At 45.3% G+C, this 25,864-nt stretch overlaps 1 protein-coding gene across 2 annotated transcripts; it reads left to right on the plus strand.

The window, feature by feature from the left end:
• Positions 1-14,415: 14,415 nt before the first annotated feature.
• On the plus strand, positions 14,416-24,836 carry UBE2T (ubiquitin conjugating enzyme E2 T). 2 transcript variants are annotated; one of them, XM_038749401.1, is made up of 7 exons: positions 14,416-14,499; positions 17,642-17,796; positions 18,289-18,358; positions 19,271-19,376; positions 19,494-19,592; positions 19,802-19,885; positions 24,470-24,836. In XM_038749401.1, the coding sequence occupies exons 2-7, from the start codon at positions 17,688-17,690 to the stop codon at positions 24,590-24,592; spliced, it is 591 nt and encodes a 196-aa protein (XP_038605329.1). In that variant the 5' UTR covers positions 14,416-14,499; positions 17,642-17,687; the 3' UTR covers positions 24,593-24,836. The 2 variants fall into 2 exon arrangements, with proteins under 2 accessions (XP_038605329.1, XP_038605330.1); XM_038749402.1 differs by lacking the exon at positions 14,416-14,499 and adding an exon at positions 14,691-14,707.
• The last annotated feature ends 1,028 nt before the right edge of the window (positions 24,837-25,864 follow it).

A 25,864-nucleotide genomic window follows, 5' to 3' on the forward strand; every position in this document is an offset into this window, starting at 1 on the left:
TCTTGCCACTAGACCATGCAGCTCCTCTGTTATAGATGTATGAATCTATCTATAAAAATAATACAAATTTCATATAATTATATTTTACTTATATAAATATATATTTATATATCTATAGAGAGAGGCCCTACTGAGAGCTCAAGGCCCTACTGAGAGCTCACCTCCTCCAGGAGGCCTTCCCAGACTGAGCCCCTTCCTTCCTCTCCCCCTCGTCCCCCTCTCCATCCCCCTCATCTTACCTCCTTCCCTTCCCCACAGCACCTGTATATATGTATATATTTTTGTACATATTTATTACTCTATTTATTTACTTATTTATTTTACTTGTACCTATCTATTCTATTTATTTTATTTTGTTAGTATGTTTGGTTTTGTTCTCTGTCTCCCCCTTTTAGACTGTGAGCCCACTGTTGGGTAGGGACTGTCTCTATATGTTGCCAGCTTGTACTTCCCAAGCGCTTAGTACAGTGCTCTGCACACAGTAAGCGCTCAATAAATACGATTGATTGATTGATTGATTCCCTCATCTGTAAAATGAGGATGAAGACTGTGAGCCCCACGGGGGACAACCTGATCGCCTTGTACCCACCCCAGCGCTTAGAACAGTGCTTGACACCTAGTAAGTGCTTAACCAGTACCATTATCATCATTATTTTTCTCTGGGCTTCAGTTCCCTCATCTCTAAAATGAGGATGAAGCCTGTGAGCCCCACGGGGGACAACCTGATCACCTTGTATCTCCCCCAGCACACAGAACAGTGCTTGGCACCTAGTAAGCGCTTAACAAATACCATTATTATGATTATTATTTTTCTCTGGGCTTCAGTGACCTCATCTGTAAAATGGGGATGAAGACTGTGAGCCCCACAGGGGACAACTTGATCACCTTGTACCCATTCCAGCACTTAGAACAGTGCTTGACACCTAGTAAGCGCTTAACAAATACCATTCTTCTTATTATTATTATTCTCTGGGCTTCAGTGACCTCATCTGTAAAATGGGGATGAAGACTGTGAGCCCCACGGGGGACAACCTGATCACTTTGTATCCACCCCAGCGCTTAGAACAGTGCTTGACACCTAGTAAGTGCTTAACAAGTACCATTATCATCATTATTTTTCTCTGTGCCTCAATTCCCTCAACTGCAAAATGAGGATGAAGACTGTGAGCCCCACGGGGGACAACCTGACCACCTTGTATCTCCTGGAGGAGGTGAGCTCTCAGTAGGGCTTTGAAGGGAGGAAGAGAGCTAGCTTGGAGGATGTGCGGAGGGAGGGCATTCCAGGCCAGGGGGAGGACGTGGGCCGGGGGTCGAGGTGGGACAGGCGAGAACGAGGCCTAACGGTGAGGAGATTAGCGGCAGAGGAGCGGAGGGTGCGGGCTGGGCTGGAGAAGGACAGAAGGGAGGTGAGGTAGGAGGGGGCAAGGGGATGGACAGCCTTGAAGCCGAGGGTGAGGAGTTTTTCCCTGATATTCATTCAAGTCATTCATTCAGTCGTATTTATTGAGCGCTTACTGTGTGCAGAGCACTGGACTAAACCGCTTGGGAAGTCCAAGTTGGCAACACAGAGAGACGGTCCCTACCCAACAGCGGGCTCACAGTCTAGAAGAAGAAGTTAGAGCTAGAAGAAGCTAGAGTCTAGAAGCTAATCAAGCCAGATAGAGTCTGGATTATTGTAACCTCCCCAGTGCTTAGAACAGCAAATAAATAAATAAATAAGCGAACAAACAAACAAATAAATTAATTAATAAATAAGTAATCCAAGCTTCCACCCGTCTACATTTTTCCCCAAAGGCAAACCACATAAATAGTATACACCTGCCAGAATTGCTTACATGTGCCATCAGATTACGTCAGATCCTCTCTGATCTCCCATCCTCCTGTCTCTCCCCACTTCAGTCTATACTTCACGCTGCTGCCCAGATCATCCCTGTGCAGAAACGTTCTGGGCATGTTACTCCCCTCCTCAAAAATCTCCAGTGGCTGCCAGTCAACCTACGCATCAAGCAAAGACTCCTCACTCTCGGCTTCAAGGCTGTCCATCCCCTCGCCCCCTCCTACCTCACCTCCCTTCTGTCCTTCTCCAGCCCAGCCCGTACCCTCCGCTCCTCTGCCGCTCACCTCCTCACTGGGCCTTGTTGTCGCCCATCCCGCCGTCGACCCCCGGCCCACGTCCTCCCCCTGGCCTGGAATGCCCTCCCTCCGCACATCCTCCAAGCTAGCTCTCTTCCTCCCTTCAAAACCCTACTGAGAGCTCACCTCCTCCAAGAGGCCTTCCCAGACTGAGCCCCCTTTTCCCTCTCCTCCTCCCCCTCCCCACAGCACCTGTATATATGTTTGTACAGATTGATTACTCTATTTATTTTCCTTGTACATGTTTACTATTCTATTTATTTTGTTAATGATGTGCATTTAGCTTTAATTCTATTTGTTCTGACGACTTGACACCTGTCCACATGTTTTGTTTCGTTGTCTGTCTCCCCCTTCTAGACTGTGAGCCCCTTGATGGGTAGGGACCGTCTCTATATGTTGCCGACTTGGACTTCCCAAGCGCTTAGTACAGTGCTCTGCACACAGTAAGCACTCAATAAATTGAATGAATGAATGAATGCCAACAAACAGTCATTGAGAGGGGGCATTTCTGCACCCTCACAGTTTTTCAGGTTGAACTCGGTTAGTTTTAACAGAAAGATGAGCTTCCCTTCTTACAGTCCCCCGAACTTGATGGATAGTTAGGGCACTGAGGTCTATCAGGACATGCATTTGCTATTTAGAAAGTAGACAGGCCTGGGAATGAGCAGCAAAGGGTAGCTGGCTTCACATTTCCTCTTCGGTGGCCCTCGGTGTGAATCTCAGCCTCCAGGATGGGGATCTTTCCCCGTGAAGGTCTAGGAAGATAAATTCCATTGAGGGAATGATTGATGACATGATACCTTGGTTTATTCTATTCTCAGACTGCTATTGGTGATAAAATTGACCCCAGGAACCTGAATGAGGCAGAACTTTAGCAGACCCCCGACCCTGCCCCGTTTCATGGAGAGAAGCAGCGTGGCTCAGTGGAAAGAGCAGGGGCTTTGGAGTCAGGGGTCATGGGTTCAAATCCCGGCTCTGCCAATTGTCAGCTGTGTGACTTTGGGCAAGTCACTTAACTTCTCTGTGCCTCAGTTCCCTCATCTGTAAAATGGGGATTAAGAGGTGAGCCCCCCCGTGGGACAACCTGATCTCCTTGTAACCTCCCCAGGGCTTAGAACAGTGCTTTGCATATAGTAAGTGCTTAATAAATGCCATCATTATTATTATTATTATTATTATGTTCTGGGGCCTCGGGGTCACCCTGTTATGTATCCACCCATCCACTAGCTTCCTACCATATTTTTCTTATCCCTGCTACCTGACTAGGTTGAGCGGGAAGTAGGGCTAGGTAATACAAACCCCTCATCCTCAACTAAGTGGGCCCCTTCTCCCATTCCCCTTTACCATTTTGGGTGAGGGCATCCCAAGTGCCTGTATTTTTTGTTTTAAATGGTATGTGTTAAGTGCTGACCTCTCGCTCATATCCTGCCTCTGGCCTGGAAGGCCCTCCCTCTTCATAACTGACAATTACCCTCCCCACCTTCAAAGCTTTATTGAAGGCACATCTCCTCCAAACAGCCTTCCCGGATTAAGCCCTCCTTTCCTCTTTACCCACTCCCTTCTGCATTGCCTTGATTTCCTCCCTTTATTCGCTCCTCCCTCAGCCCCACAACACTTATGTATATAACCCTAATTTATTTGTTCTTATAAATGTCTATCTCCCCCTCTAGACTGTGGGAGTTGTGGGCGGGGAGTGTGTTTACCCACTCTGTTATATTGTACTCTCCCAAGTGCTTAGTACAGTGTTCTATGCACAGAAAATGCTCAATAAATACAATTAATCGATTGATTGCTTACGATGTGTCAAGCACTGTTTTAAGCTCTAGGGACCTTACAAGGTAATCAAGTCAGACACAGTCTCAGTCTCTGTCCTACATGGGGCTTACAATCTAAGTAGGAGGGAGAACAAATACTGCATCCCCATTTTATAGTTGAGGAAACTGAGGCACAGAGAAGTTAGATGACTTGCCCAAGGTCACACAGCAGGCATTCTCCTTCTACACCCACTCCCGTGGAGAACTCGTTCGCTCCCATGGCTTCAACTACCATCTCTTTGCAGATGACTCCCAAATCTACATCTCCAGCCCTGATCGCTCTCCCTCTCTGCAGCCTCACATTTCCTCTTGCCTTCAAGACATCTTTACTTGGATGTTCTCCCATCACCTGTAAAAAAAAGATCCTGTTTTACAGCTCTTAGTTCATTTGGGTCTAATCAACCTCCTTCCAGAGTGCTAGCAGGGGGAACCAAGGACTGTTTGTCCTGTATAATTACAACAATCATCAGCCCTGTCTCCAACTGTTATTTGTTGGTTTGTTTTTAAGCATTTACTATGTGCCAGGCACTGAACTAAGTGCTGGGGGATATACAAACTAATCAGATTGGACACAGTCCACGTCCCCCATGGGGCTCACAGTTTTAATCCCCATTTTACAGATGAGGAAATTGAGGCATAAAGTGAGGTGACTTGTCCAAGGTCACACAGCAGACAAGTGGCAGAGCCAGGATTAGAACAAGTCCTCCGACTCCCGAGCCCACACCCACTAGGCCACGTTGCTTCTATTCCAATCCCAAAACACAACTCTTGTGCTAGTAATGGGCATATTACATTTTAACAGTCTTCTGCAAGTACTCACAACTCCCAGGGCCCTGTTCTCTTCAGTCTAAGTGTATATTACAATCAGTTTTTGTTCAGCTTAACTGCTCCTTTCCTACTGATTTTGTTTCCAAATTTTTAAGCGACAAAATCAAACACAAAGCAATCTTGCTCAACTGGATCTTTTGGACATTTCGTTCTCTCAGAAACTGTCAAAACAAAATGTTTCCGGCCTTTAATTTCATTTAGATTTTGCTGTCATCTCCCTGCAGGAGGCTTCTTGAATAAGTCAGGCTCAGCTCTCTGACATGCAAACCCACCAGTTCAAAAGTTATCACCGAGTTGTGAGGGTTGAACCAATGGAATGATGCTGGTTTGTGGAGGTTAGAGAGAAAAAACTTGCCAGGCAATATGGGAATTTTACAAGGGGCTGTCGCTTCTGGTTCCTCAGTGAAATGAAAGGAACGATACTGGAATTTAAGGAAGTCTTGAACCTTGGCTTTTTTAAAAAAAAATACCCGTATAAGAGGGTTTTTTCCTCTCTAAGGCTCTTTGATGACAGCTTTCTGTTAGGGTTTAAATCTTCCTGGCCAGTTTTGTTGTGGAAGCTGGCTTGAGGATTGAGCCACCTGCATTTTACTCTTCTCAGTTTGGCTACGCAACTTATACACCAGGAAAAAAAAAATTGATTAATAAAGCTGTAAAAGACTTTTGGAAGAGAACAACAAAAATGACAAAAGGGAAACTAACCCTCTGAGGAATGAATTAGGTGAGGGTTTTTTTTACCTCTGAGAAGAGATTGTAAGCTTGTTGTAGGCCGGGAATGTGTCTGTTTATTGTTATATTGTACCCTCCCAAGTGCTTTGCACACAGTAAGTGCTCAATAAAAGTGAAAATGAATGGAGATGGGGATTATAGTCCATAAGTTCATGAAGGAAATTTTTATGAGTAATAGTAAGCAGCTGTCCTCTGTTTCTTTTGAAGACTGGGATAAGAATGAATGTGTTTAAATTTGCATTAGGAAATATTTAGGTTAGACAGTAGAAAAACCTTAGTGGCAAATTCTGAGACACTGGATATAAATAATGATAGCATTTATTAAGTGCTTACTATGTGCAAAGCACTGTTCTTATCACTGGGGAAGTTACAAGGTGATCAGGTTGTCCCACGGGGGGCTCACGGTCTTAATCCCCATTTTACAGATGAGATAACTGAGGCACAGAGAAGTTAAGTGACTTGCTCAAAGTCACACAGCCGACAAGCGGCGGAGCAGGATTTGAACCCATGACATCTGACTCCAAAGCCCGTGCTCTTTCCACCCGGGCAGTTTTAGAATCCCAACCCCTGGCTAATAATATTATTATACTTTTTAAAAATAAAAATATTGATAGGCATCTTTATGAAACAGTTTTAAGTTCATCCCTTCCCAGAATTAGGGGAAAGAACTTCATCTCTCTCTTTCAGCCTTTTGAATCTGTGATTCTATAAATGATGGCAGTTATCAATATTTTATTGTCTAAACCAGTGCCCAGCAATAACGTTACAACACTAAGGGAGGAACTGAAATTGGAGCCTAAAATAATTTCCATCTGTAGTCACTTTGATTCTTATTCAGCACTCAGAAAGAGAAGCCCAATTTTAAAGTTTGGGATTTGATTACTTTCGGATATCACTTCTTGGGCTCACTGAGTAGTACTTAAACCACGCAGCATTTCTACCAAGCCGAATACCCCAAATCCTCCTCCCTTCTCCCCCATCAAAGATGCTGCTCTTGGAAAAGTAATTCCAGGATTCATTCCAGAAACAAAAAACAAGGAATAACCATTCGGTTTGAGTCTGTTTGATCCATACAGCACCTTATCCCCTCCCTCTGGTAGTTAAATAGCAAATTCATTTTTTGTCACTGCTTTCATTCATTCATTCAATTGCATTTATTGAGCGCTTACTGTGTGCAGGGCACTGTACTAAGCGCTTGGGAAGTACAAGTCGGCAACTAGCTCAGCCAGTCCTTTTGATCTGCCGAATGAAATAAATTGGATCTGCAGCTTTCGTTCTGTTTGCTTATCCACTGTGCCACGCTTGTCAAGGTCTTGGAATTGGGTTGTTTTTCTATTATTATTCCATCTGATCACTCTGGCTGCCAAAATCTGCTAGATCCTTCATCTCCATTCTCAACCAAATCCAGCTGCTGCTGTTTCTGTTGGATTTTCAGCTCCCTAATATTCAGTGGCCTGGCCCAGGAAGAAATTTGTTCTTTCTACAATAAGCTGGAGTAGAAGGGGATGAGAGGAGAGGGAGGATAAGGTTGGAGATTAGAGGCAGCAGCAGCAAAACACCTTGATAGTTACCTAAGGGCATGTGAAGATATATAACTGGACACACTTCACCTCAAATGGAGAAACACTAACAAAAGCATTAAACCCTAGCAGCTGGGGTGGAACGAAGAGTCAGTCAAAATACCCCACTAATCCTGGCTGAGATTCCCTCTCCATCTCCCGAGGGATGATCTAGACCAGTCTCCCCACATCATCAACGAGTAAGAAAGCCCCCAAAGTGGAGCTTGGGCCCAGACCTCAGGAACATGAGGCTCCAGGAGGAAAAGGAGTTGGGAATAATACCATCACTTTCCACTGCTCTAAGGAGATCAAAAGGAAATCACTCCAACTGGTGCTAGGACAGATATCTAACAGAGTGTCCAAAAGAACCTTGTTCCTGGCAAGAAAGAGAAAAGTGCCTGGGCATAGCTCCATTTTTCCACCCCCTTGTCCAGAACCAGGCCGCGTTTTGGGCTGGAGTGGGGTGCGGATGGATGGAGGGGTTGGGAGGGGAGAGAAAAACAGGCTACAGTGGGAAAGGTTATCTCCTAGGTTCTCGATTACTCAAATGAAAATATTTTAAAGTGGCCTAAACCCAGAGGTTGAGAACATAGAAACAGTACCAGCTGGGAGGCGGGGAGGGTCTAAAAAAGTGCTTCTAGAATGGTGGATGGGAGAAAGTATAGTAGGCCCTATACTCAGCCCTTTTGAATATACATTTTTTAAAAAATTTATCCGTCTATTTGTTTGGATGTTCAATTATTTATTCAGCTATCTCACCCGGATACAGTTGTATTTCTTCCAGCTTTCTCCTTGTTCTCTTTGTTCTTCTTCCTGATCCCACGATTTTAAAATCATCTCATCCAACTCCTCCACTGGACTGTAAGATTTTAGGACAGGAAACACATTCTACTGCTTCAGTTCTACTCTCCTAGGAGCTTAGTAGAAGAACCATCCTCTGTTCAAAGAAGATGCTGCCAGGGACGAAACTGTATCCAAAAGGGTGGCTCTTTCGCATACCATGTCCATAAAAATGCAGTAGTGCAACTTTTCCAGCCCCTTGACGTTCAGGATGAGCATTTCTCAACCACTAATGGCTAAGGAGAAAAAGATAAGTCCAACCGCTGGCTGTATATGCACTTAAATGATTTTTGCAGCAGTGGTGATGGTTTGTGCTGAGCCATTCTCACTCTCTCACCCAGCCCTGTGGCCAGTGGCATATATTAAGGGATGAATGGAAGGGAGAGCAGGTGCAGTCTGTGGCCACAGAACAGAACATCTCTGAAATTTCCACAGCCGCAGACTCCACTGTGCCCACTGCTAAGCTTTCGATGAGTACGGTGCTCAGCACGTACTAAGAACTAATAAATACCGCTGGCTGATTGATGAGAAACAGACTCAGGTTGGCTCGGTAAGGACTGGGCCACACACAGTAAGTGCTCAATCAATCAATCAATCAATCAATCGTATTTATTGAGCGCTTACTGTGTGCACAGCACTGTACTAAGCGCTTGGGAAGTACAAGTTGGCAACATATAGAGACAGGCCCTACTCAACAGTGGGCTCGCAGTCTAAAAGGGGGAGACAGAGAACAAAACCAAACATACTAACAAAATAAAATAAATAGAATAGATATGTACAAGAAAAATAAATAAATAAATAGAGTAATAAATATGTACAAACATATATACATATATACAATAAATACGATTGAATGAATGAATGGGATAGAGCGCGGCCCTCCGAGTCAGAAGGTCGTGGGTGCTAATTCCGCCTCTGCCACCGGGAGTTGGAGGTCGTGGGTTCTAATCCCGGGTCTGCCACTTGTCTGCTGTGTGACTTTGGGCAAGTCACTTCGCTTCTCTGGGCCTCAGTGACCTCACCTGGAAAATGGGCATGAAGACTGTCTACCTGTCTTCATGTTTCGTTTTGTTTGTCTCCCCCTTCTAGACTGTGAGCCTGTTGTTGGGGAGGGACCGTCTCTATATGTTAACAACTTGTACTTCCCAAGTGCTTAGTACAGTGCTCTGCACACAGTAAGCGCTTGATAAATGCGATTGAATGAATGAGTGGGGTAGGAGGGAGTGACTTTTCTGTTCCCTTGCAAAAACCACAGAGAAAAGCCACAGAGGCCAGGTACAGCAACAAAAGATGCAGTGATCCTCTGCACAACGACACAGACCAGATCCAGGAAACAGCAAGAGCAGCAGAGCAGGGTGAACGCAGCGAAAGGGGTTTGTTTCAGGGGCCAGTGCAGGGTCACCAGATTTTGCCCTCTGAGCAAAGTTGATGGCCTGATCCCAGCTGCATAGAGAAGCAGTGTGCATAGCAGAAAGAGCACAGGCCTGGGAATCAGAAGCACTTGGGTTCGAATTCCGGTTCCACCACTTGTCCGCTGTGTGATCTTGGGCAAGTCACTTAACTTCTCCGGGCCTCAGTTTCCTCATCTGCAAAATGGGGATTAAGACTGTGAGCCCCATGATTATTTTGTGTCTACCTCAGCACTTAGTATAGTGCTGAGCTCAGGGCAAGAGCTCAACAAACGCCATTTTTTTAAAAAAGCAAAACCCAACAAACTGCAAAACCATCCACTCAGTGAACTACCACTTATATAATAATAATAATAATGGTATTTGTTAAGTGCTTACTATGTACAAAGCACTGTTCTAAGCGCTGGGGGGGATACAAGGTGATCAGGTCATCCCACAGGGGGCTCACAGTATTCATTCCCATTTTACAGCTGAGGTAACTGAGGCTCAGAGAGGTTACGTGACTTGGAAGACCTCTCCAAAACCAGGTGTGTCCAGACCCCATCGTTGGTCCTTCTTCGGGCCCCAGAGCCGCACTCAAGGCTGTGACAGAGACTCCACATCTGGCCAGTCTACGGATCACAAGGGACACAATATTTTCTGGACAATGACTCCCCATCCTCCTACAGTGCCCTGGGAAGAGTGGGTACGATAAGAAAGTGCTTAATTAATGGCATTTTATTCAATCAATCAATGATATTTTTTGAATACTTACTATGTGCAGAGCACTGTACTAAGCGCTTGGGAGAATACAACAGAATTAGCAGACATGTATCCTGCCCATAACGAGCTCGCAACCTAGAGGGGGAGGAGCACTGAGGAAAGAGTTAAAAACACACATACACACCCTAGCCAGGGTGGTGGGCGGAGGTTCTCCAGAAGAATTATTTTGGGGGCCAGGCCAGTGGAAAGACATAAAGAAAGATGGTTTACTACCTTCCTGTTGCCTGGATCCACAAGGACAGTAGAGAAGACATTGCTCTTTCCAAGATCTTGTACTCCAACTCTAGAGTGGAAAGTGGGAATCAGAAAGGGACTGGGGGCCAGGCAATTAAAATGTGGTTAATAATAATAATAATAATGATGGCATTTATTAAGCGCTTATGATGTGCAAAGCATTGTTCTAAGCACTGGGGAGGTTACAAGGTGATCAGGTTGTCCCACGGGGGGCTCACAGTCTTCATCCCCATTTTACAGATGAAGGAACTGAGGCACAGAGAAGTGAAGTGACTGGCCCAAAGTCACACAGCTGACAATTGGCAGAGCAGGGATTCGAACCCATGACCTCTTTTCCTCTGTGCCACGCTGGTTGAGATGCTGGAGGTACAGGGGACGGTATTCAAAACCCTTCCCTCCCTCGATTCCCAGTGCAGCCAGGTTGATCTCTATTCCTTCCCCCAACTCCCAAGATACTGGGGATTGGGGGATAATGGGAGTAATTCTGCCATTATGGGGCATATGGCAGTATTATGAAAGGGGCAAAAATGGCAATAGTTTTTCATATCAGCTCACCCCTTCCCAAGGGGTGGCAGCTCCAGAATCCAGAAACCCTAAGCTTGACCCAGGAAAGGAGCAGTTTTAAGGGCACAGCTACTGCAGCAGTAGATGTTTGTACATATTTACTATTCTATTTATTTTATTTTGTTAATATGTTTTGTTTTATTTTAATACATTTTGTTTTGTTGTCTGTCTCCCTCTCCTAGACTGTGAGCCCGCTGTTGGGTGGGGACTGTCTCTATATGTTGCCAACTTGTACTTCCCAAGCGCTTAGTACAGTGCTCTGCACACAGTAAGCGCTCAATAAATATGACAATGAATGAATGAATGAATGGATCCAGTTTGTACACCACTAAGGGAGACTCTCCCTTCCAATTATACAAATATTGGCAACCACAAAGGATTTAGTAATGGACATAACAGTGAAAAAAGTGATTTGCTCTGTGGAGTCCACATGTGTTGATGTAGGAGAGCAGCAAGGTCTAGTGGTTAGAGCACAGGCTCGGGAGTCCGAAGGACGTGGGGGCTAATTGCGGTTCTGCTACTTGTCTGCTGTGTGACTTTGGGCAAGTCACTTAGCTTCTCTGGGCCTCACTTCCCTCATCTGTAAAATAGGGATTCCTCCCCATCCGCCCCCTGCCCCACCTCCTTCCCCTCCCCACAGCACTCGTATATATTTGTACAGATTTATTGCTCTATTTTACTTGTACATATTTACTATTCTATTTATTGTGTTGATGTGCATAGAGCTATAATTCTATTTGTTCTGACGATTTTGACACCAGTCTACATGTTTTGTTTTGGTGTCTGTCTCGCCCTTCTAGATTGTGAGCCCGTTGTTGGGTAATAATAATAATAATGATGATGGCATTTATTAAGTGCTTACTATGTGCAAAGCACTGTTCTAAGCACTGGGGAGGTTACAAGGTGATCAGGTTGTCCCACGGGGGGCTCACAGTCTTCATTCCCATATGACAGATGAGGGAACTGAGGCACAGAGAAGTTAAGTGACTTGGTAGAGACAGTCCCTATATGTTGCCGACTTGTACTTACCAAGCGCTTAGTACAGTGCTCTGCACACAGTAAGTGCTCAATAAATACGATTGAATGAATGAATGAGACAGGGACTGTGTCCCACCAGCTTACCTCAGCTCTTAGTTCAGTGCCTGGCACATAGTAAGGGCTCAACAAATACCACAATCATTATTATTATCTTGCCTCTCTGTTAGCCAGGAAGCCTGGGGCAAGAAAACCACATTTCCCCATAAGCCCCCCGACTTCCCTTACATTCATTCATTCAATCGTATTTATTGAGCTCTTACTGTGTGCAGAGCACTGGACTAAGCACTTGGGAAGTGCAAGTCGGCAACAGATAAGAGATGTTTCCTACCCAACAACGGGCTCACAGTCTAGAAGGGGGAGACAGACAACAAAACAAAACATGGGGACGGGTGTCAAGTCGTCAGACTAGAATTAAAGCTAGATGCACATCATTAACAAAATAAATAGGATAGTAAATATGTAAGAGTAAAATTAATAGAGTAATAAATCTGTACAAATATATACAAGTGCTATGGGGAGGGGAAGGAGGTAGGGCGGGGGGGATGGGGAGGAGAAGAGGAAAAAGTGGGGTCAGTCTGGGAAGGCCTCCTGGAAGAGGTGAGCTCTCAGTAGGGCTGAACAAAGCCAGGGAAGGGACCTGAAAGTCGAAAGAAAAGACAGAGAAGAGTCTTCACTTTCTTGCTGTCCTTCTGCTGCTTAATCCCCTATTTAAGCACTCAGTGGGTGTTTAATTAAATATATGAATTGACAGACTGATGTCACACAGGCGACAAGTGGGGAGCCGGATTAGAACCTAGGACCTCTGACTCCCAAGTTCGGGCTCTTTCCACTGAGCCACGTTGCTTCCCTAGTGGTTAGAGCTCAGGCCTGGGAGAAGGGCCTGGGTTGATGATGATGATGATGGTATTTGTTAAGCGCTTACTACGTGCAAAGTGCTATTCTAAGCGCTGCGGAGGATACAAGGTGATCACGTCGTCCCACGTAGAGCTCACAGTCTTAATGCCCATTTTACAGATGAGGGAACTGAGGTTCAGAGAAGTTAAGTGACTTGCCCAAACCTCCTTCTAGACTGTGAGTCCTTTGTTGGGTAGGGACCGTCTCTGTCGCCAACTTGGACTTCCCAAGCACTTAGCACAGTGCTCTGTACACAGTAAGCGCTCAATAAATATGATTGCATGAATGGCACAACAATATTTATTTTATTAATGATATGTATAGAGCTATAATTCTATTTGTTCTGAAGATTTTGACGCTTGTCTACATCTTGTTTTGTTGTCTGTCTCCCCCTTCTAGACTGTAAGCCCGCTGTTGGGTAGGGACCGTCTCTATATGTCGCCAACTTGGACTTCCCGAGCGCTTAGTACAGTGCTCTGTACACAGTAAGCGCTCAATAAATATGATTGCATGAATGGCACCACAATATTTATTTTATTAATGATGTGTATAGAGCTATAATTCTATTTGTTCTGACGATTTTGACGCCTGTCTACATGTCTTGTTTTGTTGTCTGTCTCCCCCTTCTAGACCGTTAGCCCGCTGTTGGGTAGGGACCGTCTCTATATGTCGCCAACTTGGACTTGCTAAGCGTTTAGTACCGTGCTCTATACACAGTAAGCGCTTAATAAATATGATTGCATGAATGGCACCACAATATTTATTTTATTAATGATGTGTATAGAGCTATAATTCTATTTGTTCTGACGATTTTGACGCCTGTCTACATGTCTTGTTTTGTTGTCTGTCTCCCCCTTCTAGACTGTGAGCCCGCTGTTGGGTAGGGACCGTCTCTATATGTCACCAACTTGGACTTGCTAAGCGTTTAGTAGAGTGCTCTGTACACAGTAAGCATTCAATAAATATGATTGCACGAATGGCACCACTATATTTATTTTATTAATGATGTGTATAGAGCTAGAATTCTATTTGTTCTGACGATTTTGACGCCTGTCTACATGTTTTGTTGTCTGTCTCCCCCTTCTAGACCGTGAGCCCGCTGTTGGGTAGGGACCGTCTCTATATGTCGCCAACTTGGACTTGCTAAGCATTTAGTACAGTGCTCTATACACAGTAAGCGCTTAATAAATATGATTGCATGAATGGCACCACAATATTTATTTTATTAATGATGTGTATAGAGCCATAATTCTATTTGTTCTGACGATTTTGACGCCTGTCTACATGTCTTGTTGTCTGTCTCCCCCTTCTAGATTGTGGGCCCGCTGTTGGGTAGGGGACCATCTCTATAATATGTAGCCAACTTGGACTTCCCGAGCGCTTAGTACAGTGCTGTGCACATAGTAAGCGCTCAATAAATACGATTGAATGAATGAATGGATGGATGGACAGGGGCAGGAGCTCAGAGCGGAATCTGAAATCTCCTCAGGCGGGAAGGCGAAACTGAGGCGCTGCTACAGCGCTCCGTTTTGAATGAAGAATGGGCGTGGCCTGCGTTCACGACGCCGACCAATCGCCGGCCGCGTTTGCCGCCTTCTAGCCAATCGCCGCCCTGCTGCCCCTGAAGCCCCGCCCACCTCCAATCGGCCGGTGCCTCCATTCCTGCCCTAGGACGCCGAAGGCTGTTGGTCGTAGGTGAGGAACCAAGAACTATCTCCCCCCCTTTCCCCGGAATGGTTCGTTCCTCCTCCCTCGGGCGAGCGATGGGACGCGGAAGAGACCATTATGGGAACGAGGGGGGGGCCGGCCTTTCCTCGTGGCCCCCGTGGATTTGGCTCGTCTCTTCCTGGGTGGCCTCGGGGAGGGAGCTCTCTCCCTCCCCACAGCCCCTGTATATATGTTTGTACGGATTTATTACTCTATTTTATTTGTACATGTTTATTCTATTTATTTTATCTTGTTAATATGTTTTGTTCTCTGTCTCCCCCTTCTAGACTGTGAGTCCACTGTTGGGTAGGGACCGTCTATGTTGCCAACTTGTACTTCCCAAGCGTTTAGTACAGTGCTCTGCACACAGTCAGCGCTCAATAAATATGAATGAATGAATTTGACAACCCTCGGTGTCCTCCCTGAAGAATCGCTGCGTATTTGCCCAGGAGGAAGCCGCTCAAACGCCTCCTCCATTGAGGATAGCTTTGGGGTCGGGTCTGGGGGTTTGACCGGGGCCAGTGGGAAGACAGAGATCAATCAATCAGTCAATCGTATTTATTGAGCGCTTACTGTGTGCAGAGCACTGTACTAAGCGCTTGGGAAGTACAAGTCGGCAACACATAGAGACAGTCCCTACCCATAGCGAGAGGGCTCGAAGTTTCTAATTTTCTCCCTCAAAATGAGGTTGGAAGTTAGCAGCGTGGCCTAATAATAATAATAAAGGCATTTGTTAAGTGCTTACTATGCACCAAGCACTGTTCTAAGCACTGGGGGGGATACAGAGTAATCAGGTTGTCCCACATGGGGCTCACAGTCTTAATCCCCATTTTACAGATGACGTGACTGAGGCCCAGAGAAGTGAAGTGACTTGCCCAAAGTCACACAGGTGACAAGTGGGGAGCCGGATTAGAACCTGTGGCCTCTGACTCCCAAGCTCGGGCTCTTTCCACTGAGCCACGCTGCTTCCCTAGGGGTTAGAGCTCAGGCCTGGGAGAAGGGCCTGGGTTGATGATGATGATCTTTTAGACTGTGAGCCCACTGTTGGGTAGGGAATGTCTCCATATGCTGCCAACTTGTACTTCCCAAGCGCTTAGTACAGTGCTCTGCACACAGTAAGCGCTCAATAAATATGATTGATTGATGATGGTATTTGTTAAGCACTTACTATGTGCAAAGCACTGTTCTAAGCGCTGGGGAGGATACAAGGTGATCAGGTTGTCCCACGGGGGGCTCACAGTCTTGGTCCCCATTTTACAGATGAGGGAACTGAGGCCCAGAGAAGTGAAGTGACTTGCCCAAAGTCACACAGCTGACAATTGGCGGAGCCGGGGTTTGAACCCATGACTTCTGACTCCCAAGCCCACGCTCTTTCCATTGAGCCACTCTGCTTCATCATCTGCTGTCTAGGTGGCATTTATTAAGCACTCACTATGTTCTAAGCACTGTGGGGGGATACAAGGTAATCAGGTTGTCCCACATGGGGCTCACAGTCTTAATCCCCATTTTACAGATGAGGTAACTAAGGCTCAGAGAAGTTGTGACTTGCCCAAAGTCACACAGCTGACAATTGGCGGAGCGGAATTTGAACCCATGACCTCTGACTCCAAAGCCCGGGCTCTTTCCACCGAGCCACGCTTCTTCTGGGTTCTAATCCTTGCTCCAGCACTTTTCATTCATTCATTCAATCGTATTGATTGAGCACTTACTGTGTGCAGAGCACTGTATTAAGCGCTTGGGAAGTACAAGTTGGCAACATATAGAGACGGTCCCTACCCAGCAGCGGGCTCACAGTCTAGAAGGGTGAGACAGACAACAAAACAAAACGTGTGGACAGGTGTCAAGTCACCAGAATAAACAAAAATAAAGCTAGATACACATCATTAACAAAATTAATAGAATAGTAATTATGTACAAGGAAAATAAATAGAGTAATAAATCTGTACAAACCTATATACAGGTGCTGTGGGGAGGGGAAGGAGGTAGGGCGGGGGGGATGGGGAGAAGGAGAGGAAAAAGGGGGCTCAGTGTGGCCTTGAGTAAGTCACTTACCTTCCCTGTGCCTCAGTTACCTCATCTGAAAATGGGGAATAAGACCAAGCTCCATGTGGGACAAGGAACATCTGTTTCCAAATTGTACTTTCCAAGCGTTTAGTGCAGTGCTCTGCACACAGTAAGTGGTCAATAAATACGATTGAATGAAAGAATGAACATGGATTGTGTCCAACCTGTTTACCTTGTATCTACCCCAGCATTTGGAATAATTCTTGGCACATAGTAAGCAGTTAACAAATAGCATAAAAACCTGTAACCTGGCAGTGCATAGTGCCCATCTTTACTATTATTATTTTATTATTATCAATAAGAGTATTTGTTAAGTGTCTATGTGCCAAGCCAAGTGCTGGGAGTAGAAATAAGATAATCTGATCTGACACAGACCCTATCCCAATTAGGCTCACAGTGTAAGGGGGAGGGAGAACAGGTATTGAATCCTTCTTTTACAGCTGAGGAAACTGAGGCACAGAGAAGTTAAGTGACTTGGCCAGGGTCACACAGCCGACAAATGGCAGAGCCGGGTGTAAAAATCAGGGCTCCAGACTCCCAGGGCCATGCTATTTCCACTAGGCCAGTAAGCCTGGCAGTAGTCAAGTAGGTTGCTGGGATCATCATCATCATCAATCGTATTTATTGAGCGCTTACTGTGTGCAGAGCACTGTACTAAGCGCTTGGGAAGTACAAATTGGCAACATATAGAGATAGTCCCTGCCCAACAGTGGGCTCACAGTCTAAAAGGGGGAGACAGAGAACAAAACCAAACATACTAACAAAATAAAATAGAATGGATATGTACAAGTAAAATAAATAGAGTAATAAATATGTACAAACATATATATGTATACAGGTAAAAACCTGTAACCTGGCAGTGCATAGTGCCCATCATTACTATTATTATTTTATTATTATCAATAAGAGTGTTTGTTAAGTGCCTATGTGCCAAGCCAAGTGCTGGGAGTAGAAATAAGATAATCTGATCATCATAATCATCTCCTGTAGGCTGCCAAATCACCTTTCCCCATAGCATGGGCACCTCTTCACGGCTGCACTTTGTCTTTTTGTCTCTTTCAATCAGCAATCACCCTGGAATCCTAAACTGTGACACCTTTGGTTTGAGGATCATGCAGAGAGCTTCACGCCTGAACAAAGAGCTGAAACTGCTGGCCACAGAGCCTCCCCCGGGCATTATGTGCTGGCAAGAAGCAAACCAAGTGGATGAACTCCGAGCCCGTGCGTATTGGGTTTTTCCCCCCCCGGGAGTCTTCACTTAGCAAGAGTTGGGGTCCCCAAACCCTGCATTTTATCATTCAGTCCCCGCGAACCGCTCTGAACAGTTCCTTGACCAAAGAATTCCAGTCATCATTCCCAACTGGAATTTCCTTTCCCAGAGCACCTGCCTCATTCCCTCTTCTTTCTGTGGCTTTTCCTCATTATAGCAGGGAGGGAAGCAAAGGAATATCCAGCCTCCTTCTTGGCCACCCTCCCAGAGCATCTGCCTCATTCCCTCTTCTTTCTGTGGCTTTTCCTCATGGTGGGGGGGAGGGAAGCAAAGGAATATCTGGCCTCCTTCTTGGCCACCCTCAATAAGCAGCCCGAATCCACAGGTCTTTAACGTGATACTACCCAGAAAAGCTTTCCAGGGCATGTGTCAGTGAAGCCAAGGAGGACTAGAGCCGGTAAACTTACCCTTCCGTGTTTCATTTCTTTGTTTTTTACTTTAAGAGATCCTGGGTGGGGCCAACACACCCTATGAAAAAGGAATCTTCAAGCTGGAAGTGGTTATCCCTGAGAGGTCAGTATACATTTGATTTTCAAGGCACAGGGTAGACGGCCTGTGGTGTCCGGGGTTTGCTGCAGACTCACAAACAGTACCTACTAGAAAAGCAGCGTGGCTCAATGGAAAGAGCGTGGGCTTGGGAGTCAGAGGTCATGGGTTCGAATCCTAGCTATGCCGCTTATCAGCTGTGTGACTGGGCAAGTCACTTCTCTGTGCCTCAGTTACCTCCTCTGTAAAATGGGGATTAAGACTGTGAGCCCCACGTGGGACAACCTGATTACCTTGTATCTCCACCAGCGCTTAGAACGGTGTTTGGCACATAGTAAGCGCTTAACAAATCCCAAAATTATTATTATTATTACTACTGTGATCCCATTTTCTGAACTTTCAGGGAAGTGTTCAGATTTGGATTTATACAGCCATGGACTTACCCTCCACAGGCTAGAGAAGGCTTGTGAAAATCCAGAGCGGTGCACTCACAGACACTAAACAGGGGCTAATCAAGAATTTGATCAACATTTGATCAACACAGCCCGAAGAGGGCTGTGCGTTCTCAAATTTTCTTGAGGAAAAGCTGGGTTGAGCCAGCCATAGTTGCGAGAAAGGGAGATCTGCTGGTAACATAACAATACCGCAGCGTGGCTCAGTGGAAAGAGCCCGGGCTTTGGAGTCAGAGGTCATGGGTTCGTATTCCGCCTCCGCCACATGTCTGCTGTGTGATCTTGGGCAAGTCACTTCTCTGGGCCTCAGTTCCCTCATCTGTAAAATGGGGATTAAGACTGTGAGCCCCACGTGGGACAACCTGATCACCCTGTATCCTCCCCAGCACTTAGAACAGGTGCTTTGCACATAGTAAGCGCTTAACAAATGCCTATTATTATTAATACCGTAACTGAACCCTAAACCTCTTGTCATTTGCTCCGAAAGGTACCCATTCGAACCCCCGAAAATCCGCTTTCTGACTCCCATCTATCATCCCAATATTGACTCCGCTGGAAGAATTTGCCTTGATATCCTCAAACCTCCCCCAAAGGTAAGAGCACCCAAGGGAGGTGGTGGTTGCGGTTTGCTGCCCTGTATCATCCTCCCTGCGACCCAAGCTTGTATTAGCCATAGTCCAGCAATTGTCCAAATTTTTTTTTCTGTGTAGGGAGCCTGGAGGCCATCGCTCAACATTTCCACAGTGCTGACCTCCATCCAGCTGCTAATGTCAGAGCCTAATTCCGATGACCCCCTCATGGCTGATATAGTAGGTGTCTCTCGCTTTTTGCATTGCCGCTCCGCCTGCTTATGAGCTCCGGAGCATGTGGGGGAAGCCTCCCGTCTTCTGTTCACAGTATGTTGCCAACTTGTACTTCCCAAGCGCTTAGTACAGTGCTCTGCACACAGTAAGCGCTCAATAAATACGATTGATGATGAGTTCAGCCCTATGTCACTCTCTTTTTGTGTCCTTTCCAGTCCTCGGAGTTTAAGTACAATAAGCCAGCTTTCCTGGAGAATGCCAGGCAGTGGACAGAGAAGTACGCGAGTCAGAAGCAGAAGGTGAGACATGACTGTGTGCTAATGTTGCTCTTTGGTCAAGTTCCTGGAGTAATAATAATAATAATAATAATAATGATGGTATTTTGTTATGTGCTTACTATGTGCCAAGCCCTGTTCTAAGCTCTGGGATAGATACAAGGTAATCAGATTGTCCCACGAGGGGCTCACAGTCTTAATCTCACAAAGAAGCAGCGTGGCTCAGTGGAAAGAGCCCGGGCTTTGGAGTCAGAGGTCATGGGTTCAAATCCCGGCTCTGCCACTTGTCAGCTGGGTGACTTTGGGCAAGTCACTTGACTTCTCTGTGAGCCCTCTGTTGGGCAGGGACTGTCTCTGTATGTTGCCAACTTGTACTTCCCAAGCGCTTAGTACAGTGCTCTGCACGCAGTAAGCGCTCAATAAATACGATTGATTGATTGATTCTCTGTGCCTGTTACCTCATCTGTAAAATGGGGATGAAGACTGTGAGCCCCCCGTGGGACAACTTGATCACCTTGTTAACCTCCCCAGCACTTAGAACAGTGCTTTGCACGTAGTAAGCACTTAATAAATGCCATCATCATTATTATTATAATTATTATAGTTACGAGAAAGGGAGAACTGCTGGTAACATGACAACAATACCGTAATTGAACCCTAAACCTCTTGTCATTTGCTCCAAAAGGTACCCATTTGAACCCCCGAAAATCCGCTTTCTGACTCGCATCTATCATCCCAATATTGACTCCGCTGGAAGGATTATAATAGTAGAATCCTTATAATTACATTACAATTATAATATATAATTACAATATTATATATAATATTATGTTATAATATATAACACCAATATTATCATTAATATAAAATATAGTAATGTTATTATGTTACATAATATTATACAGAATATTATTATAATGATATTATTAATAGATTATGATATATTATTATTAAACTACAATATATTATTAATAGCTTATACTATGTTATTATAATAATAATAAGCCCCATTTTACAGATGAGGGAATTGAGGCCCAGAGCAGTTAAGTGACTTGTCCACACAGCCGACGAATGGCAGAGGCAGGATTAGAACCCACAACCTGTGACTCCCAAGCCCGGGCTTTTCCCTCTAAGCCACGCCACAGGCTCCCAGCGTCAGATGTATGAGATGTTATGAGAAGCTGCTGCGGCTCAGTGGAAAGAGCCCGGGCTTTGGAGTCAGAGGTCATGGGTTCAAATCCCAGCTCCGCCAACTGTCAGCCGTGTGACTTTGGGCAAGTTACTTCGCTTCTCTGGGCTGCAGTTAACCTCGTCTGGAAAATGGGGATTAAAATTGTGAGCCCCACGGGGGACAACCTGATCACCTTGTGACCTCCCCAGCGCTTAGAACAGTGCTTTGCACATAGTAAGCGCTTAACAAATACCAACATTATTATTATTATGTAGCCAGTAGGGTGGATTGATTTCATCTGCGAACTCGTCTATCATTTTTACGGCTGGACTTGACCGCAGTGGCACCAACCAAGGCACACACCTGTCTCTTAGAACAGTGCTTTGCACTTAGTAAGCGCTTAACAAATGCCATCATTATTACTGCCTTATTATTATTATTATTATTATTATTATTACTGCATTATTATTATTATCTTTCTGCGGTTGGTTTACCAGTTAGGCACCAGAGGGCAGTGAGTCCCTGGATATCCACCGTGTGCTTTTACTGCTGGAGGAAAAAAAGATCATTTCTCCCAGTTTTCTCTTAATTTCACCAGCAACAGGAAGGGATTTGATCTTGATCTGACTGACCACCCTACTCAACTTGTGGGCCGCCTATCCGATAACCTCCTCCTAGTCTCTTGGTGCCGCAGCGGTCAGGGAGAAGCAGCGCGGCTCAGTGGAAAGATCAGCTTGGGAGTCCGAGGGCGTGGGTTCGAATCCTGAATCTGCCACTTGCCTGCTGCGTGACCTTGGGCAAGCCACTTCACTTCTCTGGGCCTCAGTTACCTCAACTGTAAAATGAGGATTAAGACTGTGAGCCCCACCTGGGGCAACCTGATTACCTTGTCTCTACCCCAGCGCTTAGAACAGTGCTTGGCGCTTAGTAAACGCTTAACAAGTTCCATAATTATTACTGTGGCCGCGCGGTTGTGACTTTGGACTCTGAGCCGAGAGGAGCCTGGATTTCTGCCACTTTGTACCTTACTGATCTTTGTGTCTTAGCTTTTTTCTATTTTCATCTCTTCTTTCATGTCTGTCACCAGCCCTGTCTCCCATTGATTTTTCGATTATGAGCCCCCTGAGGGCCAGGGACAGTGTCTAATTCCCACCTATGTATTCCTTCCCAGCCCTTAGTTCAGTGCTCTACACTAAGTAGTCCCTTCCCCACAGCACCTGTATATATGTTTGTACATATTTATTACTCTATTTATTTATCTATTTATTTTACTTGTACATATCTATTCTATTTATTTTATTTTGTTAGTATGTTTGGTTTTGTTCTCTGTCTTCCCCTTTTAGTCTGTGGGCCCACTATTGGGTAGGGACTGTCTCTATATGTTGCCAAATTGTACTTCCCAAGCGCTTAGTACAGTGCTCTGCACACAGTAAGCGCTCAATAAATGCGATTGATGATGATGATGAAGTAGTGTGGCTCAGCAGAAAGAGCCCGGGCTTGGGTGAAAAAGGTCATGGGTTCAAATCCCAGCTCCGCCACTTGTCTGCTGTGTGACCTTGGGAAAGTCACTTAACTTCTCCGTGCCTGTTACCTCCTCTGTAAAATGGGTTTTATGACTATGAGCCTCCCTTGGGACAACCTCATCACCCTGTAACCTCCCCAGCGCTTAGAACAGTGCTTTGCACATAGTAAGCGCTTAATAAATGCCATTATTATTATTATTACTAGTACTACTACTACTACTACTTCTAGAGTGGGGACCTTAACCCTGCCGGATACTCCCAGCACTTTGATTTCTTCACCCAGTGAATATCCAAAGTACTAGGTAAGGCTAGTAGGACAAGGAAATGAACACATGTAATTCTGTTAAACTTCTGCTGAGCTCTAGTGTTCTTCACTGTAAAACCTGTGACTTCAGATGGTGACAACAGTAAGAGCCTCTTCCAGGGCTGGTCCTGGCTCACTCCAATGCGGGAAGTTGGAGGGAGGTATTGGGGAGTAGCTGCTTTCCATTGTCTAGTCCAACTTGTCCTTCCCAAGCGCTTAGTACAGTGCTCTGCACACAGTAAGCGCTCAATAAATACGATTGATTGATCTGTGGGAAGGCTACATGTCTGTGAGCCTGTTGTTGGGTCGGGACCGTCTCTATATGTTGCTGACTTGTCCTTCCCAAGCGCCTAAGGGCTCAATAAATACAATTAAATGAATAGGGGCTTAGGGCAGCAACAGCAATTTGGGTGTGCTCCTTGGTTTCCCCAGTTTTCTAGGAAGCGATTTTTCCCTTATTGCACTGCCACTCTGCTGCCCCACTACCACTTAGTAGTTTTTTGTTGGATCTTTTTTTATGGTATTTGTTAAGCGCTTACTATGTGTCAAGCACTGTTCTAAGCATTGGGGTAGAGAAAAGTCAATCAGGTTGGACATCATCAATCGTATTTATTGAGTGCTTACTGTGTGCAGAGCACTGTACTAAGTGCTTGGGAAGTACAAATTGGCAACATATAGAGACAGTCCCTACCCAACAGTGGGCTCACAGTCTAAAAGGGGGAGACAAAACCAAACATACTACAAAATAAAATAGAATAGATATGTACAAGTAAAATGAATAAATAAAGTAATAAATATGTACAAACATATATACATATATGCAGGTGCTGTGGGGAAGGGAAGGAGGTAAGAGGGGGAGAGGAAGGAAGGGGCTCAGTCTGGGAAGGCCTCCTGGAGGAGGTGAGCTCTCAGTAGGGCCTTGAAGGGAGGTTTGGGGCTCGCAATTTAAATAGGAGCGAGAACAGGTATTTAATCCCATTTTACAGTTGAGGAAACCGAGGCACAGGAATTAAGTGACTTGTCCAAGGTCACACAGCAGGCAAGTGCCGGAGCTGGGATTAGAATCCAGGTCCTCTGACTCAGGCCCATGCTCTTTCCACTAGTCCCTGCTGCCTTGTGTGACCTCGGGCAAGTCACTTCTTGCCTCAGTTACCTCATCTGCGAAGTGGGGCTCGAGACCGTGCACAGAGTAAGTGCTCAATAAATACGATTGAATGAATGAATGAGGGAGAGGGACTGTGTCCAACCCGATTTGCTTCTATCCAGCACTTAGTACGGTGCCTGGCCTAGTAAGCGCTTAACAAACACCGCAATCATTATTATTGTTATTATTATTCCCCATGACAACCTCCAACCCCAACTCAGCGATATTGTAGGAATCAATCGATCTATGGTACTGAGTTTTTGCTCTATGCGGAGCGCTGTCCAATACCGCAGAATTGGTCGGCATGATCCCTGCTCTCAAGGAGCTTGCAGTCTAGATGGGGAGGAAGCCAAAGATGTACCTGTACTGCTTCTGTTGCCAGAAGTTGGGCTCATCCCACGATAGTAAATTGCCCGGGAAGCCCCCCCTTCTCTTTGTCCAGCCTTAATCTTCCATATTCTCTCAGTTCAACAAGAGTGAGGATGAGGGGAGCCCGGTGGAGACCAGACCCTCACTGCCTGCAGCCACCGAGAAGAGAAAAGGCGACATGCTGGAGGGGCACAAGAAGAAATCTCGCCTGGACGTCTAGACTTTGCGTTTAAAGACCATCACCCAAGTTCTTGTTCTTCCGCGGTGGCTCACTTTCTGCCAAGGTTTTGTCCCTAGTTCTATTGAATGTTATTCTTCGTTTTCCAGGAGATTGGATTCTTTTCCATATAAAACATGTTCTGTTTATTTACGTATACTGCGAAAGAATGATTCTCCGAATAGCGCTTATTTATTCTGTACATACGTATCTTGGTGCTTTTAACATGAAAAATAAATAACACAAAGTTGGGATAAGCAGTGCCTCTCTGTGTATATGTGCCTAGAAAAGATATGTCACCAGAGTATTAAAATATTTGGAGTTGTTGGTTATTCCAATAGTACCAGAGGAAACTATGTGCATTTAGCTTTAATTCTATTTATTCTGACCACTTGACACCTGTTCACATGTTTTGTTTTGTTATCTGTCTCCCCCTTCTAGACTGTGAGCCCGTTGTTGGGTAGGGGCCATCTCTATATGTGGCCAACTTGTACTTCCCAAGTGCTTAGAACAGTGCTCTGCACACAGTAAGTGCTCAATAAATACAATTGAATGAATGAATGAATGAGTAGAAAATTGCTTTTGTAAACAGTTCTGTGGTTAACATTGGGTTCCATTCATTCATTCAGTCATATTTATTGAGTGCCTTACTGTGTGCAGTGCACTGTACTAAGCGCTTGGGAAGTACAAGTTGGCAACATATGTTTTTAATTGATGGGATCTATACACACCTTTTGCAGGAAGAGCTCAAGGCATTCGAAAGAGCGGGAATATTTTCACCCTGAAGACAGTGGTGGACGGCAAATATCGGCACTCACCATCAAAGGCCATGGGTTCCCTGGGCGGCATTGGGTACCGAGCTTCCCTGCCAGAAATGGGAGGAGGGACCCACGTAAACTCAGCCTCTCCCCCAGCCCAATCCATCCTGGCTGTGGACAGATAATACCAGAAGAATCTATTTCACACTTCATAGCTGACATTTTTATTTTTAAACAGACAGCAACTATATAGGTTGTGTGGTTTTCTGCAAAAAAAATCTTTCATGGGTGCCTTTCTATCCCTTGCATAGTAGAACGTAATTTAAGTTGCATCTGTTGAGCCCCTTCCTTCCTCTCCCCCTCGTCCCCCTCTCCATCCCCCCATCTTACCTCCTTCCCTTCCCCACAGCACCTGTATATATGTATATATGTTTGTACATATTTATTACTCTATTTATTTTACTTGTACATATCTATTCTATTTATTTTATTTTGTTAGTATGTTTGGTTTTGTTCT

The sequence above is a fragment of the Tachyglossus aculeatus genome, chromosome 7 (genome assembly GCF_015852505.1).
Source record: "Tachyglossus aculeatus isolate mTacAcu1 chromosome 7, mTacAcu1.pri, whole genome shotgun sequence".
NCBI classification, from domain to species: Eukaryota; Metazoa; Chordata; class Mammalia; order Monotremata; family Tachyglossidae; genus Tachyglossus; species Tachyglossus aculeatus.

Excerpts from the sequence above, each read along its gene's own strand:
- UBE2T (XM_038749401.1), top strand. The coding sequence starts at position 17,688 with ATGCAGAGAGCTTCACGCCTGAACAAAGAGCTGAAACTGCTGGCCACA. Across the intron at positions 19,377-19,493 it reads TCCTCAAACCTCCCCCAAAG|GGAGCCTGGAGGCCATCGCT; the intron begins GTAAGAGCACCC and ends TTTTCTGTGTAG. Across the intron at positions 19,886-24,469 it reads ACGCGAGTCAGAAGCAGAAG|TTCAACAAGAGTGAGGATGA; the intron begins GTGAGACATGAC and ends ATATTCTCTCAG.